The sequence below is a fragment of the Labrus mixtus genome, chromosome 6 (genome assembly GCF_963584025.1).
Source record: "Labrus mixtus chromosome 6, fLabMix1.1, whole genome shotgun sequence".
Taxonomy (NCBI): Eukaryota; Metazoa; Chordata; class Actinopteri; order Labriformes; family Labridae; genus Labrus; species Labrus mixtus.
Window position 1 is genome coordinate 5196807 of NC_083617.1, and position 17764 is coordinate 5214570.

Consider the following 17764-nt stretch of genomic DNA (forward strand, 5'->3'; position numbering starts at 1 on the left):
CAAGGTAAATGTGATTTGGTGCATGAATGAAACACACTTAAGTAGTGTTGTAGTCAAGACCACACTAACTGAGACCAAGACATACCCGAGACCGGAGTGCTCCGAGACCAAGACAAGGCAAAGACATTTTGGGATCAAGACCGAGTCAAGACCAAGACCATAATGTCAGCAAACATATTTTAACTCTGGTTTACCGATCACTTATTGAATCCATCCTCACTTTTAACATCTCATCCTGGTACAACTCCCTCACCACCAAAGACGAAACCAAACTCTCCCGCATCGTTAATCAGGCCAGCAAAATGATCGGTTCACCACAGACTACCCTCTCTGAACTGTATAATCGCTCTGTAATCAGGAGAGCCACCCTGATCACAGAGGACCCCTCGGACCCCCTCCACCACTTCTTCCGGTTACTGCCATCAGGCAGACGCTACAAAGTCCCTCTGGCCCAGAAAAACATCTACAAAAAAATCCTTCATTCCCTCTGCAATAACCATTCTTTAAGTCCTCTTTTAATGTACTGCACTTTCTGTTTTTAATTTAAGTTGTGTTTATTGTTCGAGCCTTGTCAAAGGAGAATTTCTGTCTCTGTTGGGACAGACAATAAAGTATATCTATCTATCTATCTATCTCAATATCACTGAAAAATCATCAAGACCATAACACCGGGAAGGTTGCAGCTGTAACCGGGAGTTATTTGTTTTTTTATTTGTGTTTTCCTTCTAATCACAGTGTTGATGTGGGAAAATAGCCTATCAGTGGTGGTGGTCTTGACCGGTCTTGATTTAAAATTTCTGAGTCCGACCAGTCCAAGACGGAGACAAGATCGAGTAAAAATGCTTTTTATTTTGAGATGAGACAGAGACCTTCATAAAGTGGTCTCGAGGCCGGTCTTGAGACAAAGACCAATTCCAAGTACTACACCTAATCAAATCAGTTTTACTTGAACCCAATCTTAAGTTTGTCATGTCCATTTCTGATTCCACTGCTGTGTCAGAAAAACAAAAATATACTTTGACACTAGAAGCCAGAACTGTCTTAAAAAGAGTTGTAGCATTTCTTGATGAAAAAATAAAAACATTTCTTCCAGGTACAGAGTGTCAGAGCCACACGAAGGCAGTGTGACAGCACTGTGAGACAGCCTGCACACTCTTAAAGTATGATGTGTTTTCTTAGCTGTCCACCAGGTTTCATGGGGGACTTCTGTGAAGTGGATGTTAACGAATGTTGCTCGGCGCCCTGCCTCAACGGAGCCATTTGCCAAGATCTTATTAATAGCTACGTCTGCCACTGCAGGTCAGGTGAGTCACTCAGACATCCTGCGAGTCTCTCAGTTCTGCTTTGAGACGAGGCAGCCAAAGCACCTTTTTTTTTTTCTTTCTTCTTTCTAAGACCTGTTAAAGAAAAACCTTTGTGACTCATGAACAAGATCTCTGAGATACAGCCTGGATGGTGGGACATTTTGTGAACAAGCACCATATATTAATTTACTGTGGCCTAGATGTGGTCGAGTACACTTTACCATATGTAAACCATGTTAATGCTTCCATCAGATTGAAAGGGGCCACATGAGTGTCACTAAAGGGTGCCGTAATGCCTGCATACCTTCATTCAGAAGTCGTCCACTTTATTCTCCAGGGACAAATTTGTAGTCGTACAGTACAAAAAAAGACGATACAGCCCGAGCTCATTAAAATGTATGTGCTCGTCGTTACTCTTTAGTGAAAGCCTTTTCTTGTCTTTGTATGTGTGTGAGAACCCAAAAAAAGAAGCAAATCAATGTAGGAGAATCTGATTGATATTCACTTCAGAGGGTGGAAGTGGGAGAGCCGGGGCTCACCACGGCACTCTGTGGGCTTTTGTTCCTGGCAGGTTGGACAGGCCTTCACTGTGAGGATGACATTAATGAGTGCCTTCCTCAGCCCTGCAACCAGGGGATCTGCATTCAGAATGATCCGGGCTACGGCTACACCTGTTTCTGTCGTCCTGGATTTGTGGTGAGGCTCCCCCACCTTATTCCCCGTATCTGTCTCTTTCTATTTTTTTACTCACCTTTATCCTCTTGCATCTTCATCTGTTTATTCGCCTATTATTAGAGTAGAATAGAATAGAGTAGAAACCCTGTACAGCTGTTATATACACTGTCAGGGCTGTCTCAATTACGGTTTTGATTTCCCACCGTCATGAAAAGAAAATGATTGAGATTAAATTGTAGCTGTGCTGGATTTGATCATAGGTTTTGTCATCTTTATTTTCTTGTTTTATTTGGCAGGTACAGATGCAGTATACATGGAAACTGAACATTTTTTCAATGTACTTCACCACAGCATTCGTAGCCCTGAAAAGGCCTTCAATATAAAATACACAACATATATATAGAGAACATGCTTATAGAACAAGCTCACATACATACATATACAGTATACACATCTATACACATACCTGTACCGGTGTGAAACTGTTGTGATATCACCACTGTCTTCAAAATAGCAGCAAGTAAATCACTTGTTGGGCAAGCAGCATTTCGCAGTAAAAGCACCGGGGTGCAGAGGCAGGCATTTTAGCTCTAATTCAATAAACTCTGTAGAGTACAGGAGGTGATATGTTCCTTCTCGGAAAGTCTACAATCCATCTTCCCTTGTAAGAGCGGGGTTTGGCAGTAACAGCAACCAAATTCACCGGCAATGATAGGTTTCATTTTAGACAAAAAACATTCTCAACTCACTTTCAACAAAAACAACTGGGTGCTGAATCCCCAAAAAATATTTGAACAAGAAAAATGATAAGGACAGCACTCCAAATTTTGTGTTTTAATTGCCACACGAACGTTTATAAATTAATTATAAAAAATTAATAAAAAACTGCAACCTTGATAATTATTGATGAACAGAGGAGAAATAATGGTTTATTTCTTCAATATCATCGTTGTAAACTAAGTGTCTACTTGTGCCTAATTGTCAAATGGCGCTGCTTTGATGCAAGACAAATTTCAGTCTTTGTCTGAAAATCAAATTTCAATCAGTCAATCAATAATGGTCTGTTGGAAGTCTGTTGTGGGCAGGGTATGTTTTTATTGTTTCTGTTTGTGTGAGAGGTTTTCTATGTTTGTTAGACATTCAAATTAAATCTTATTATTGATAAATAGAACCTTTTTTTGTACAACTACCAAGTTAAATAACCAGTTTTCACCACTCTCAAAGTTACTTTGGGAAAAAATGTGTTTTTGAATTTTATGTTGCACCAAAAAAGGTCAGTACAACCTTCATTATTTGGTTTTGAAGCTTAGAAAAACCGTGTTGTCGTTATGCAATGCCATGTTCCCTACTAAATGTTCCTTTTTTTTATTATTCAAGCTGTTAACATTTAGTCCTGCGAAGCATTTTATCACAGAATTACGCCACACATCTAAAGGTTGTTTATTTTACGTACCCAGGGGAGGAACTGCGAGCACAACTATGACGACTGCCTGTTGAGTCCATGTCCAGAGGCGTTTTCCTGTGTAGATGGCATCAACAAGGTCAGCTGCCTGCCTCCCGTTACCGAGGCTGTTCCCTTGGCGACCGTGCTCAAGAACATCACTCGCGGCTCCACACCTAGAGCTCCGGCGCCAACACTCAGCCCGGCTCTGACAGCTGAGCAATCTGCAGGTACACAACACACTGTGCGGGCATGTAGGTGCACGCTCTGCACAATATATCCACTTTATTCCTTTATTTTCCTTATCTTGATTTCAGAGGCTCCATGTCTTCCCTGCTACATTTATCTAGGAGCTATAATATCAAGTATCTTGTATGAAAATAAACTTTATTCATAGAGGACATTCTCACAAAAAAAACAGCTCGGAGTGCAGCAGAATAAGGAAAATACATTCACTTTACATAAATATGGAGAGAGAGTACACAGCATGACAAAGAAACAATAACAAAAAGAGATGCACAACATAAGGATAATAACACCTGTGAATATATATAATAGGAAACTGAAGAATTAGTAGACATGGACTAACTTTATTTTAATAAAACCAGGTACACTTTTAAGTGAAGTCTAACAAGGAGAAGATGTGTTTTTTTTTTAGCTTCTCTTTTTAAACAGTCGAGCATGCTGGCTCAGGAGGTGGGCTGTTTGCTAATTAGAGGATTGTTGGTTTGATAACCAGCTCCTGCAGTGTGCATGTTCAGCTCTCCTTTGTCATGAAACTGAACTCCAAATTGCTCCCTAAGACATCGCCTGCGGTGTATCAGTGTGTCGGATAATGATGAGCCTTTAGATGGTGCCGTCGTTAGTGTGTGAATGGGGGGAATGACGGCGAGGAGTGTAACCCACCTTGAGTGGCTGAAAGACTCGGGGCCTTATTGTACACGTGGCACAAAAGTATCTTGGCGACGCAGCGCAGTTGTCGTTTTCTTGCCCGGCGTCCACTTGGTGTAGAAAGCCAATTCTACAATTCACTTAGCAGATGCTTTTATCCAAAGCGACGTACATCAGAGAGTAAGAACAACACAAGCAAGGATCTAGAAAAAAAGGAACAATGTGAGTAAGAGCAAACGATCAGCTTTGAGTCTGATTGGACACACAGGTGCTGACAGGAAGTGACCAGAGGCAAAGCACAACATTGACGGCAGTTCTTGAGAGCTCTAATCAGTATAGAAACCATCTTATAAGTCGTCGTTATCAAACAAAAACCATCGTCAGATGAACTTGCACCCCTGTTAGTGCCCGGGGATGAGTTGGTTTTAACATGAGATGTGCTCAGGCGCAAAGGTGGTATGTTCTTGAAATGAACTGCATCATAAACCAACTGAAGGCTGGCCTAAAGTCCAACGTCTGTGGTGCGGTATGTTCCTGCTCTTTAGAGGGTGCGATAGAAAGACGGACTTACATCAAATGACGCCAATATCTGGGAAATGTTAATGTGGAAAGGCGCTTATTGTTTCTGATGTTGGTGTCGGTGAAATATAACTTGTGTACCCCGTCAACATATTTCAGACGGTGTCCTGTGTGTGTTTTTTGTGATCAGGGGCACAATGAGAGGAGAGAAGTTCAATGAGCTGGTTGGAGTTCGGCCTATCTCAGAATAGATAAATAACAACCCGCCAGCATGCAGGTACGCCTGGCTCTAAAAGGGTATGAGAGGTATAAGTATATATATAATGCACTAGCATAGTGAGAAGGATGGGGCTTTAGTGTTTCATTTGAAAGTCCTTCGTCTTTTAAAGTGACGGATGCTTCTGTGTTGCTGATGAGTGTTTGACAGTAAAAGTTCTAAAGTGACTTCATGAATGATCTTCATGCAGTTTGGTTTCTAATTGTTGAAGTAGGGTTCAACTTCAGTGGCTGAAAGTGTAAAGTGTTTGTCCTCTCTTAAGCTTTTAATATGTTAACTTCTGGCACAACAAGAACTTTATATCGATATAATAATGACTTATATTGATACGCTGTAAAAACACAGACTAATGGCTTCTGGAAAAGGGAAATAATTTTGATGAACAATTACTTAACCACCAAGAAAAACACCTGTTACCTCGATGAAAGAGGTGAGACATTTGGCAGAGGATCAACCCTCAATGAGAGCGTCTCAATCAAGCCACAGTTCCAATCACCTTGCTACCACTTCCATTAACATTATGTCTGCAAGTGACGGCAAATTAAAAAAAAAAAAGATAAGCCATTACACCAATCAATTAGCACTGTGGACGGTGCAGACAATATTATTTTTGACAAATTACAAAGCTATCCTTGCCTTGTCCTTCCCTCCAAACATTTTTTTGCAGCACATGGTTTGCCAGTTTCAAAAAGAGAGGAGCCCCCCCGCTGAGCCGGCACTCCAAATGTGATTTTAGAGCCTTTGGAACATGGCGGGAAATAATATATTAGGATTGATTGAGAGATTGTCATAGTTTGTGCAGCTGTGGTGGTGGTGGTGGTGGTGAAGCTACTTGGAAAAAAAAACCTCTCTATTTCTATTTCAGAACAATAATTTTAAAAGAGTGAGACGACCAATCAGTGCTTGGCGAGATATCCTTTAACACTCCAATGACAGACACAGTGCACAGTGTGTCGAACATTATTGGTGTTGGATTCAGTCATCTATGTGAGAGGAGGAATTGGGAGCAGTGGGCAGATTGTTACTCGTTGACAGATGAGGTCTGTCTACCTTTGAAACTGTTCACAGAGCTGTAAAACAAACCTATTGAACACAGACGAGCTTGAAGCAATTCACTGCGACACTCTGAAAATCACTGTGGGCCAAAAAAAAAATAATGGAGTCCTCGCCCGCCGCACCTGATCCAGCCCACATCCTGTAGATAATGCCACCGGTTTAGAAAGGGGTTAAATATACGCACAAGGAACTGGTAAAAGGCAAAACAAATCTGGGACTCTTCACACCAGAACATCCTTCTACTCTTTAACATTTAAGCGCATAATCAAAGAAAGTAAGAGGACCCAGAAACTCATGAGTTTATCTAACTAGGTCACCATCTAAAAGCATGCAGTGCCCTTGGTGCTGCTTGAAATAGACTCAGTCAGTGCTCCTTTAAACCCAAGACTGCTCTACAACCTTTGAAATGTATCAAGTCTGATGGAATTTAAACATTGTGGGGGTGGTTATATATGTTTCACTGCCGGAAATGCATTCTGTTTCTTGTTAAAGCCACCGGAAACCCACATCCTCAATAGCCTTCAAGTTATGTGATTTAGGGTCTTTTTTGTAGTTATTAGCATCTTCAATTCAGATTTTAAATATTGTAACTTCCCTCCCAGCTTTTCTGATATTGGGTTTTGAACTGCCTTACTAAAGCGGAGGTGAGGAGTTCTAACTGAAATCAGTAAAGACGCCTCTGACCTGCATAAGGAGGCTGATCAGAGGGAAGACTGGATTGTTATTTTGAAGCCTTTTCGGACCGCAGGAACTGTTGGAACCCACCCCAATTTTCTCTTGATTCCCACTGCAGGAACTATGAACCCCGATTAGAGGAACCTTTTGAGCGCCTGCTTCAGAGAAGGTACTCTCCCTGCATAAGAGGGACTTTGAGTGACAAAAGTGCACGGTGATTGGTCCACATGTTAGTCGAAGAGTCAAACCACTACCAGCAACCGCCATTTTGAACACCCAATGTAAACGTGGACCAACAATGCTTTCAAACTAAGCTAACCAACGAACACAAAGCTACCACCAAGGCGTCCTCCATATTTCAATTGTGTCGCCTAAGTGAAGTTACTCTGTCTGTTTTTTGGGCCTTTTTGTCTTTATTGACAAAGGGAGCAAAGGGCTGATGTCGGATTTGAACCCACGGCCGCTGCGACGAGGACTATATTCTCTGTACATTGGGCATGCAACATAACCGCTAGGCTATCTACACCCCAAAAATGAAACAGCTTTTTATCCAGTGCTGTGGAGATCACTCCAGTAAGTATCAGCTCTGAAAGGTTTATTTTTACTCAGCTTTGTGTTGATGATTATTGCCTCGACTTTGATATCAAAGAACATTTAAAAGTATTAAATGTATGTTCTATATTCTCCAATGAGTGCTTGTTATCAGCCTTTTAAGCTTTCATGTCCACAGAGGACTTTACTGATGTAGCTGCTTTGATGAGGATAGTTTGAGATAATTTATGCAGTGAGGTGTAGCGTCATCTTAAATCAAAAAAAGGTATTTTTATTTTTACTACTTAGAGCCAAAGAATGAGTCAACGACAAACAAGGACCTACTTTAATCAGATCTTATCTCAATTCAGATGCGAAAAGAAAAAAAAAACCTACAGTAAGTTCAGTTCAAAAGCAACTAAAAAGAAACCTTACTCCACAGATTTAGGTGATTGTCCTCTGGTATTCTTTTTTCTTTTTTTTTTATCACTGTACATGCAATGCTGAGCTGCACAGTATTTAAGCTCTCCGATATGAGAGCTGATGGGAATCTAGAGAGAGGACACTGCTGGTGGAGGGAGGCTTACTGCAAGCTAAGCCTCGCTTTGGTTGACTTTCCTCGGAGTGATCGCCACAGCACAGGTGAAGAAAGCCGTTATCTTTTGCTGCCACGTGGAGCGGAAATGAAAATTACTTAAGCTGCTCGAAAATCAAGTTGATGAGTAAGACGTTAGCCGGAGGGGGTCAGTTCAAACATGCACGGCCTGTCTGGGGGCGGGGGGGCGGTCACCTTGTTAACCTCCTGTTTACACATGCTTTTTTTTATTTGTTCTGTGTAGCCCTGGTTTATGTTTGCGAGTTCATTTTCAGTTTGATCCTAATGGAGTTGGCAGCCCCTGATTAGTGGGCCCGTAAGAATTTAATGTATTCAGTGACACAACTTTGCCTGACAGTCATAATGACACTTGCATGGTGTACACAGTTATGAATATTCATGAGAAATAGGCTTAGACAGGGGGTGGGGGAAAAACGGTGTGCGAGTGTGTCATTTCAGCTCTGCTTTATGGCCTCTGTGCTCCTGTACAGTAAGCGTCGGAGTAATGTCATCAGTTATTTTTAAAACCAGACAGCAAAGATATAATTAGAGACAAGATTTGAAAAAAAAGGACATTATATTTGAGGATTTGACTCCTCGGTACGTCTCAGCAGTATGATAATGTTCAACTAAATCTTCTTACATAAGTGAATATGAGACATTTTCCTGCACAGTCTTGTAAGTACAGTACAGGATGACCTTTTGCCTTCCCTCAGGGCTCTGAAATTACAAGGGTCCAAGAACGCTCCTTAGCAGTATTTTATCTCCGCCCTGTGACAAGTTCAATCAGTCAGTCTATTACCTTCCCCCATAAATCAGGGACGAAACAGGCCTTACATCCTGGGTTTTTCTTTAAATCAATGGGGCATTAAGTCTACATCAATTAATCCTCCACGTCCAAAGTCTATCATCATATTAATTGACCTGAAGTTTCTCCAAATATATTTTTTGTTCTGTTATATCTTCTGCTTTAAGCTGACTCACACTTGAATACAGTCTGTGCTGCAACACAGAGCTCCAACTTTCTGAGTTACATTAAATATGACTCATCAATTTTCTTCTTCACCTCTATTATGGACATGTATTAAGACTGGGCCTGATTAAATCTGATCTTTAAGATTTATTTTAAAGAAATGTTCCCACTGAGAGGACTTTTCTCCTTCCAGTTGGAAGTAGAACTCTTTCAAATAGAGAAGGGACAAACTTTTGGCAGAAATAGGTAAGAATACCATGTTAAAGGATCAATATGTAACTCTGACGCGTTGTGTTTAAAATGGGTACTGCAGTCCAACATCAAAACATTGGAGAGAGCCGTCTCCCCCTGCCTCCTCCTCGATGTGCACGCAGGTCGCCATGTTGCAGACACAGAAGCTTCAATTAGAACCATAATTAAGCACCAATGTGCAAAAGTGGACAAAATTGTCCTTTGCTCGAGCTACAATCACCTGTGTCCTGCATTGTTGTGTTAGCAGGCTAATCTTAGCAAGGCAATGCCAAATTTATTTATATAGCACATTTCAACAACAAGGCAATTCAAAGTGCTTCACACAACATCAAAAGCATCATGAGGGAAAAAAATAAATATTAGAATAGAACAAACAATTCACAATCACAGAGAAGAACCATTTGACTCGCTCTTCTTACTCATTGTAGACAGTCATGACTCAGAGAGACATTTACAGAGGAGATACTTAATGTCTGCTGCATGTACATGTAAAATGTTGCACCTTCTGCCTTTAAAGGCTTTATATGTGATTTTTCACACTTAAATGTAATATAAATCAAGTATATCCTCTGAAAATAACTCTGTGAGTCATGACTGTCTACAATGGGTGTAACACCTGAGTCCCACTGTCTGTGATGTTTTCAGAGTCCTATCTTCACTTTGTTTACATCGCCCGGACGGCCGGCTGACTCCTCCCCTCGTGTATAAAAGTTGTTTAATTGAGGGACTAGAGAAAAGAAGAATAACATACTGTACTCACTGCTTAACTGTGTTTCTAGATCACGCTCATTTCAGGTAAATTTGCATGCAGTGTGAAGATACGAGCATAATAAAGATAGCATTAGCATGCTAACACAACAATGCACCGCGAGGTGTTTTGGTTTCATGCTGGTGCTCAAGGGCGACATCTGCTGGATCAAAAAATCGCATAAAATGGCTACCAACGTTGATGCTCACAAATTCCAGTATTTTCTTTTCTTATTTAAAGTTAGGATAATTCCATTTTTACAGTCTCCCAAATATAAGCTTCAGTTAGCTTTACGAGGAAACAGTTGGTAGAAATGTTTCTCAGAGAGCTACTTTTTACTTATATTCAGCACTTCAGAGAACTTCAGCCACCAGTGCTCATTGGTCTGCGTTATCTTTGAATGGTACATCAGGCAAAAAATAGAGAACAGTTCATATTATACACATTTACAATTCAAATGCAGCTCAGCTAAACATATGGATGAAGAATCTGGTGAAGAAAGGGAAAGTGGTGGTAAAAACAGGAGACCTTTTTAAAAGGAAAAAGACTGAAGCTAACTGCTAATGAGGTGAGATAGTGCCTCCTGGCAGCAGCCTCAAACTGCATCAAAGACTACAACAGACCAAACAAGGCTTTAAAATTAATGAATAGCTTCGTCTCTGAGGGGTAATTTTCCATCATCAGCTATTGGCAACCCCCATTGTCAGGAGTGAAGAAGAAGACAGCGCAGCGTTGTTGCTCGGTGCGTTTATCCTCATTAATTCACAGATCACAGTAGGTCTGTTCACGATAATTCTCACTTTTTTTGTCAGGGGGATTTCCTGCGGGGTATTGGTCATATTGGTCTCCGGGGAGAAAATGAGGGGGGGTATTAAGGTTAGCTTGTTTGCCAAACGCCCTGAGGGGCCTGCTGTCAGATCAAACGGAGGCCTGGCCTATTAGGACCTGACGTGTAACAAATATTGATAAAGGTCTTACTTGCAGCAGCCCGATTAATCATGGCAGCAACTTTAAAGGAGCTTTGCTGATTTCTCCTGTGTATTGACCCCCCCCCCCCCCCAAGATAAGAACAGACAGAGCATAAGACAGGTGCATCCAGGAGTGCGTTTCATTTGAACAGGCTCTCCGCTTTGACTTTTCAGCAACAAATTGCACTACTTCCCTCAAATGAGAAATATATTGAGCATGAGCACCCCTAAAGCTCGCCTCCATTTGCAGTCTGTGCCAGTCTTTTAAGTTTGTCTGCGTCACTACCCCCAATAAGCTCGCGGGCAGTGGGACTTTTACTGAAATGTCCCATAATTGCCCATTCTCATGGATGATATAAGCCAAGTTATTCCTCTATAAAAATGAGGCATGTAATAAACTTTGTGTGAGAATGTTGATTTTTTGCCAAGACTCGCTTACCTAATAGAGTGCCATTAGCATGCTTCAAAGCTTTTTGGCAAAAATAAAACTATTTACAGTATGCCAGTACAGTGAGCCGGGTGAAATAATTAGACTGTGATGTAACCATAAGCCCTTTAAGGATTTTCTTCTGCTTACAAATGATAATTATCTTCTCTTTTTTTTGCCTCTTCTTCCCACAGTAAATTGCCGGCACTAGTCCCTTAACGTGTATTCTGTCCATGTTGCCAAGGTTATGTGAGGATACAGGTCACATTAACATTTCTTGCTATGTAGTAATGTTTGCCGCCGCAGAGAAAGTCCAAGTTCAAGCCTCAGTTGTAACAAACATCTGCCCTGCTGAGGCATCCTTAGCCAAACTCTGGATTTTCATTAAATCTTCAGTTTCTGGTCTTGTTTCTCACCCTGGGCTCTGACCTCCCCGTGGAGGCACAGAGTGAAAAGTTGAATTGTTCTCTCAGGGAATCGATAGACAATCTTTGCAGAATTTACAGTAAAGATGCATAAACTGCAGTCCCCCCTTGCTTTGGTTTCACCGCTTGCCTAAACCCCTGTTTTCTTTTTCCCAGATTCAAGCTTTGTTCAGTACTTTGGGAATTCCTACCTGGAGTTTGAGGGAATCGACCTGAGTGAACTCAATAATATCACAGTGAGATTTCAAACTGAAGCAGCGCAAGGGACTTTGCTGTACGTGGACCAAGGACCTGCAAATGGAGATTTCTTTTTCATGAAACTCTTCATCCTGGATGGAATCTTGCAGGTAATAACCCCGAAGAAACCTCGGCTGTTGAAAGTGAAACCAATGCAGAAGTGGAAAGATGTGCAGTTCCTTGAGTGACCACTTGAGGTTGGCAGCAAAAGCCTATTGGAATCACCATTAACACCCATTTTAAAGCTCCTATGAGGAGTTTTTAGCTGGTTATGAAATAGAATAAAATGAATTCTGATGCCTCTCTATAACCCCCAAAAGCAAAATAGATCATAACTGACAGGACTGGCTATTTCTATAGAGTTATTTTAATGCCTAAATCTGCAGCCAGGGTAAAATGTCACAAGGAGTGATTAATAGCAAGCTGCATAAAAAACTTTTTTTTAAGCTATTTTCACAGAAAAATATTTTTGATGATACATTTAACTGTTTAAAAAAGAAAGTTTGGGGTGGGGGATTTTTGTACAATCAAAAAAACATTAATAACATTTATTAACAAATGTCCAGAAGAAATTAGCAAAGCGATAAGAGGCACTGCTTTGTCCACAGGGGGTGCCAAAATCAACAGAAACAAAACGTTCCTCAAAGGAGCTTTAAAATGCTGAAATAATAATAATGATGATAAATTGGTCTTATACAGTGCTTTTCTAGTTTTGGTCTTCATGGCTTATTTGTTTGTTGTTACACACTTTATGCGGGGTGACTACATTTTTTAAATTTGTTTTGATTGTATTAAGGCTGGGGCGGTAGTAGCTCAGTCTGTAGGGACTTGGGTTGGGAACCGGAGGATCGCCGGCTCAAGTCCCAGTGCGGACCAAATATGGAAGTTGGTCTGGTAGCTGGAGAGGTGCCAGATCACCTCCTGAGCACTGCCGAGGTGCCCCTGAGCAAGGCATCAAACCCCCTCCCCACCACCAGCTCAGGAGCGCCCGCTGTGGGCAGCTCCGTCACTCTGACTTCTCTCCATTAGTGCATGTCCATAGGATCCTGTTTGTATATTTCAGCCTATGTGTGTGTTGCATGACTTACTTATTTCTGTGTAAAAACAGAAATTTCCCCTTGTGGGGATCAATAAAAAAACGTAAATCTTAAGGCTAAGAATATTCATAGATTTGCATAATTAGTGACGTGGCCGAGGTAGTTGGAGAGAGAATTTCCAATATGGTGACCACCATCAATTGGCTTTAAAACGCCCCTTAGGTCCAATGGGTGACTTCATTAAGACTACTTGTACGGAAGCCCTAAGCGGACATACATCCATACATTTTATTTAACTCAGTTTTTTCAGTAAATGACGGTGGTTTTCTCAAGATCTCGACTTATTTATCCAATTTCTCGGGATAACGATGCTTATTTTCCCACATTAACGACTTAATGTCTCGAGATCTCACAAAAACAATTGAAACTACCTTTTTATCACAGGAAAACCAGCTTTGTTATCCCATAATACAAGACGAATAAGTTGAGATCTCCAGAAAACAACCACAATGTAGTCTTTATCGTGGGAAAATGGAGTAAAATAAAATGTGGATGTATGTCCTCTGAGGGCTTCCGTAGTCTTGCACCAAGACTATAACAACATAAATAACAAAAGACTACAGGACAGCACATGACATGAAAGAAAACCATTAAATATACATCATAAAGGCATGTAAAGGTGTGATGTATTTATAATGTATATTTACGTCTAATTGCCTCATGTTTGCCCATGAATATTAGCTTTGCATGGCCAGTTGTCTAGTTCAGTACGCAGTTTGTACAGCTTATTGGGTGCGTACATGAAACAAACACCAAACATGTCTTTCATCTCCTTGTTTCAGTATACCTTCAGCTGTAATGAGGAGGAAGAGGTGAAACGGATCACCACCTCGATTCATGTTGATGATGCCAAGGTTCACATTGTTAACATCAGGTATGTTCCCATCAATTACCGTCACGGATCCTTAACCAGGCGGTGTGTTGGTTTATTCATGTTCAACGCGTTTATAACCGAAGAAATGCTGCTGTAAATGCAGGAGGAAAAGAAACGTATTATTTCAGAAGTCAATGACTTATAATTTCCTTTTACGGCTTCTAATTCCAAGGGAACGACATAAAACCCCCAGCACAGTGTGTTATGTATCTGCTTCAGGCAAAAATGTTTTCTGTTGGGAAATAAAGAGGCACATTCATGATAAGCTACTTAGCAGAATACATATTTTGTTCAAATAGTGTTTGCACCTCAGGTGGTATTAGCTTGATCCTCAGTTATCCACTCATTTCAAGTGTGGCAGGTTTTTCATGGAGAAGGACTAATACTGGGGTGGTGGGGGGGAGGGAGAGAAGGTATAGGCCTTTAATTGGCAGGAATCACCAGACTGGGAATTTAAATTTTATTACAAAATGGGGCTTCCATTTGAAAAGAAGTAAAACAAACGTCAGAATGTGCCTATTAAAATGCATTAGTGATCACTGACCATGTTTTATTGGCTGTTCCAAAGTCTTCATTTGCAGTTTTTCATTACGAAAAGATTAACAAGCAAGAGCCGAGCACAAAATCAATGTTTAAATGATTTAAAGTGAGGCTGTGCCCCCTTTAGTTATATTGTTCCTAAGCCTGCGTGCGATCCCGCTGCCAGCCCCTCTCCATTATCTTCTGACATGAGAAAGATTGCGGTTTAGGTTTGGAGACACAAAGTTTATTATGTAGGAGAGGGAAGCTGAGACAAAGTGTGCTCGTGTTTGACTCATATCAAGTCTGTTTACTTTGCATCTGAAGGGAGTATAGACAATTTAATTTAACATTGCAAAGAGGACATTTCATCATTTTTTGCAGAAATTCTGCTTGGGGGGGGAAATTGCTTGTTCAACTTTTTTGTTGCACAAATCTCTCGAAAAAGACCACTAGTATTTTTTTCCGCAGCAAGTCTGAGTGGGCTGATGTGAGAACGCAGCAGGATATTCTCGGGAGAATTCAGCACGAGCCAATAGGAGGGGGAGTGAAGTTTATATTCTGTAACTGGAGTCAGTGCATTGACTGTCTGCCCACGACTGCTACGATATCCGAGCATGTAATTAAAAGGCTGCATTATGTTTCTGTTTGTCAGTACTTGCTACGTCCACTACTTCCACATAATTCTTTAATGTAATGTCTTATTTCATCATTTTTTGCAAAAATTCTGCTTGGGGGGAAAAAATAGCTTGTTAAACTTTTTCTTGTTGCACAAATCTCTCGAAAAAAGGCCACTAGTATTTTTTTCCGCAGCAAGTCTGAGTGGGCTGATGTGAGAACGCAGCAGGATATTCTCCGGAGAATTCAGCACGAGCCAATTAGAGGGGGAGTGAAGTTTATATTCTGTAACTGGAGTCAGTGCATTGACTGCCTGCCCACGACTGCTACGATTTCCGAGCATGTAATTAAAAGGCTGCATTATGTTTCTTGCTACGTCCACTACTTCAACATCATTTTTTAATGTAATGTCTTACCTCAGGAGACCCCCCCCCCCCCTCCCTCCTGTCTGACAGGGATAGTCTCCCCCTGTGAGGTTCATATGTGAACAGCCCGGTCAGGAGAATATCCGGAGCAGTCCTCCTGTAATTATCTAGATATCTTCAGGAGTGTGTATGTGAAAAACGGCTGAAGATTAAGAGGCAGGGAAAAAAATTAATTGAGGTGAACTGCAGATAAAATTATAAAAACGATGAGTGCTGATTAAAGGTAAGATACTGAAGGTGATTATGAACATGCTGTGCCAAAAAAAAATGAGCAAATGATTTCCTGCAGAAACAAAGCTGTGCAGGAAGTTTGCCTTGTGACTCTTGGCAGAAAGCTGCACTGCCCTAAATATGCAAGTGCATCCAGAAAAGGCCAATCAGGTGTAAGGACTACAAGGCTGGTTTTTTTGGGGGGGGTTTTTTGGCACAAAAATACAACAGTAGTGTGAATCAATCATAATGTTCTGTACCAACCCCCTTGGAGACATCGCAAGAAAGAGAGCTGTCATAAGCAGAGGGTTGGGAGCGTGGAGAAATGGTTCCTGGGTGTCACAAAGCAAATTCTTTGTAATTGTCTTGACGGTCGAGTCCCTCCATCTTTGTCTGATTTGACCCAGAGCTACAACGCCATGGCCATCCTCAACGTCACCGCCTAGCTCATTATAGACTTTTAATATATCTTCCCCCGTCAAAGACTCTTTTCAATATGTTAAATAGAAACCCGGTGGGGCTGACTTCTCAAGGACATTGAGCACAGTGCCCTCTGGCTGCGGGCCAGGCCGCTCTGGCAGGCTGCTCCTAAATTAACCGCTTCTCCGCGCCGGCTCTAGAGGAAGGACTTATGCAGCTCCGAGTCAGAGCCCCGAGTGTTTAGCCGCTGTATGCAACAGCCCTGCAAAGTACAGGCTTAACAAATCAGACTAGATTGCTTAGCGGAGCTCCTAGCTTCCACTCGGGGAACAAGAGGTACCAGGAGACTGAGGGGAGGGGGAGACAGAGCATCTGTGGCCTGAGTACCCTCGAGCTGCACACGCTCGGTCCAGAATCTGCACTTAGGTAATTATCTGATCTCCCCCGTTGTTTCAGAGAGGAGGATTGGTTTTTGAAATCCATGAATGGCTGTGGGGTGGGTCCAAAATAGTTGTGTGAAGGTGTTTGGGAGAAAACAAATTGGGAGTTCTGCGTTGGCACCATAGAAAGAGATTGTTGATGAATGAATGTGAACAGGATAATTACACCCGTTTATAAATCTGAACATTCAGTGTTTCACTCTTCTTACTCAGAGGAAAGTTAACAACGATGAAGTTCTAGTTGAGTTTGTATTGGTCACTACAAACAAAAGGTTGTTTAAACTCTGCGGGATAACTTTGCTGGACTTTGTTCTATCAAGCATTAGATCTGTCCTTGTAGTTTAAAAGGCTCTTTTTCCCCTTCACTTTTTTATCAGGATATGATTTTTTTCTTCTTAGTGTGTGGAGTTATTATGTCAGCCAGAATTTAATTTCTGACAGGGAATTAACTATCCTCTTATCGAGGCCACTACAGTTCCCACCTTTTCAGCTTAGGAGATATTTTTGGGGTATTTTTTTGTGAAATCGTTAAAGACTTTTAAAAAGACAGAACAGAAACGTGCATTTAAAAAAAATAATGACTATAAGACTGTCTTCTCTAGACACTAAGCGATATGACAAGGCATATTTTAAGGGTCAAAATAAAAGATGACCTTGATTAAAAGACCAGGAAGGTTGTTTTTCACAACACAGCATTAAGCAGATTAATTTCTCATGTTGAAATGTTCAATCCATAACTGACTGTTAGCTTCACTTTACTGCAGATATCTGTATATAGAGACAAATAAATAATACTGAATAGAATACTGTTCGGACTGTTTGTTGCTGTCCACAGACAATGTTTCTCCCTGTATACACCAAAGCCCTCTGATTCCTAATTGGTCAATACAGCTTGGACTACAAATGTACTACAAGCAGCAACAAGAACATTTCTCATGCTGCAAATCCAGAACCCTGTGTACAGATTTTTTTTGAAAGGTTCATTTTTTGGGCTTTTTATGCCTTTTTTTTATGGAGATAGTGGGTAATGACATGCTGGAAAGGAGCCACATGTTGGATTTGAACCCGGGCTGCCAGCGTGGAGGACTATAGCCTCACCATGGGGCACGTGCACTAACCACTAAAGGCGCCGTGAGATTGTACATTTTATGAAGAATCTGTAAATAG

The 17764-nt window shown here is 41.2% G+C and overlaps 1 protein-coding gene across 1 annotated transcript in view; it reads left to right on the forward strand.

Moving 5' to 3' along the window:
- The window catches only part of eys (eyes shut homolog), a 203562-nt gene that overhangs the window by 116130 nt on the left and 69668 nt on the right, over nucleotides 1-17764 (forward strand). Inside the window, exons 32-36 of the mRNA XM_061039619.1 lie at nucleotides 1180-1304; nucleotides 1876-2000; nucleotides 3437-3650; nucleotides 11914-12104; nucleotides 13874-13965. Of these exons, the coding sequence (XP_060895602.1) occupies nucleotides 1180-1304; nucleotides 1876-2000; nucleotides 3437-3650; nucleotides 11914-12104; nucleotides 13874-13965 (747 nt within the window). The remainder of the gene's footprint in view (nucleotides 1-1179; nucleotides 1305-1875; nucleotides 2001-3436; nucleotides 3651-11913; nucleotides 12105-13873; nucleotides 13966-17764) is intronic.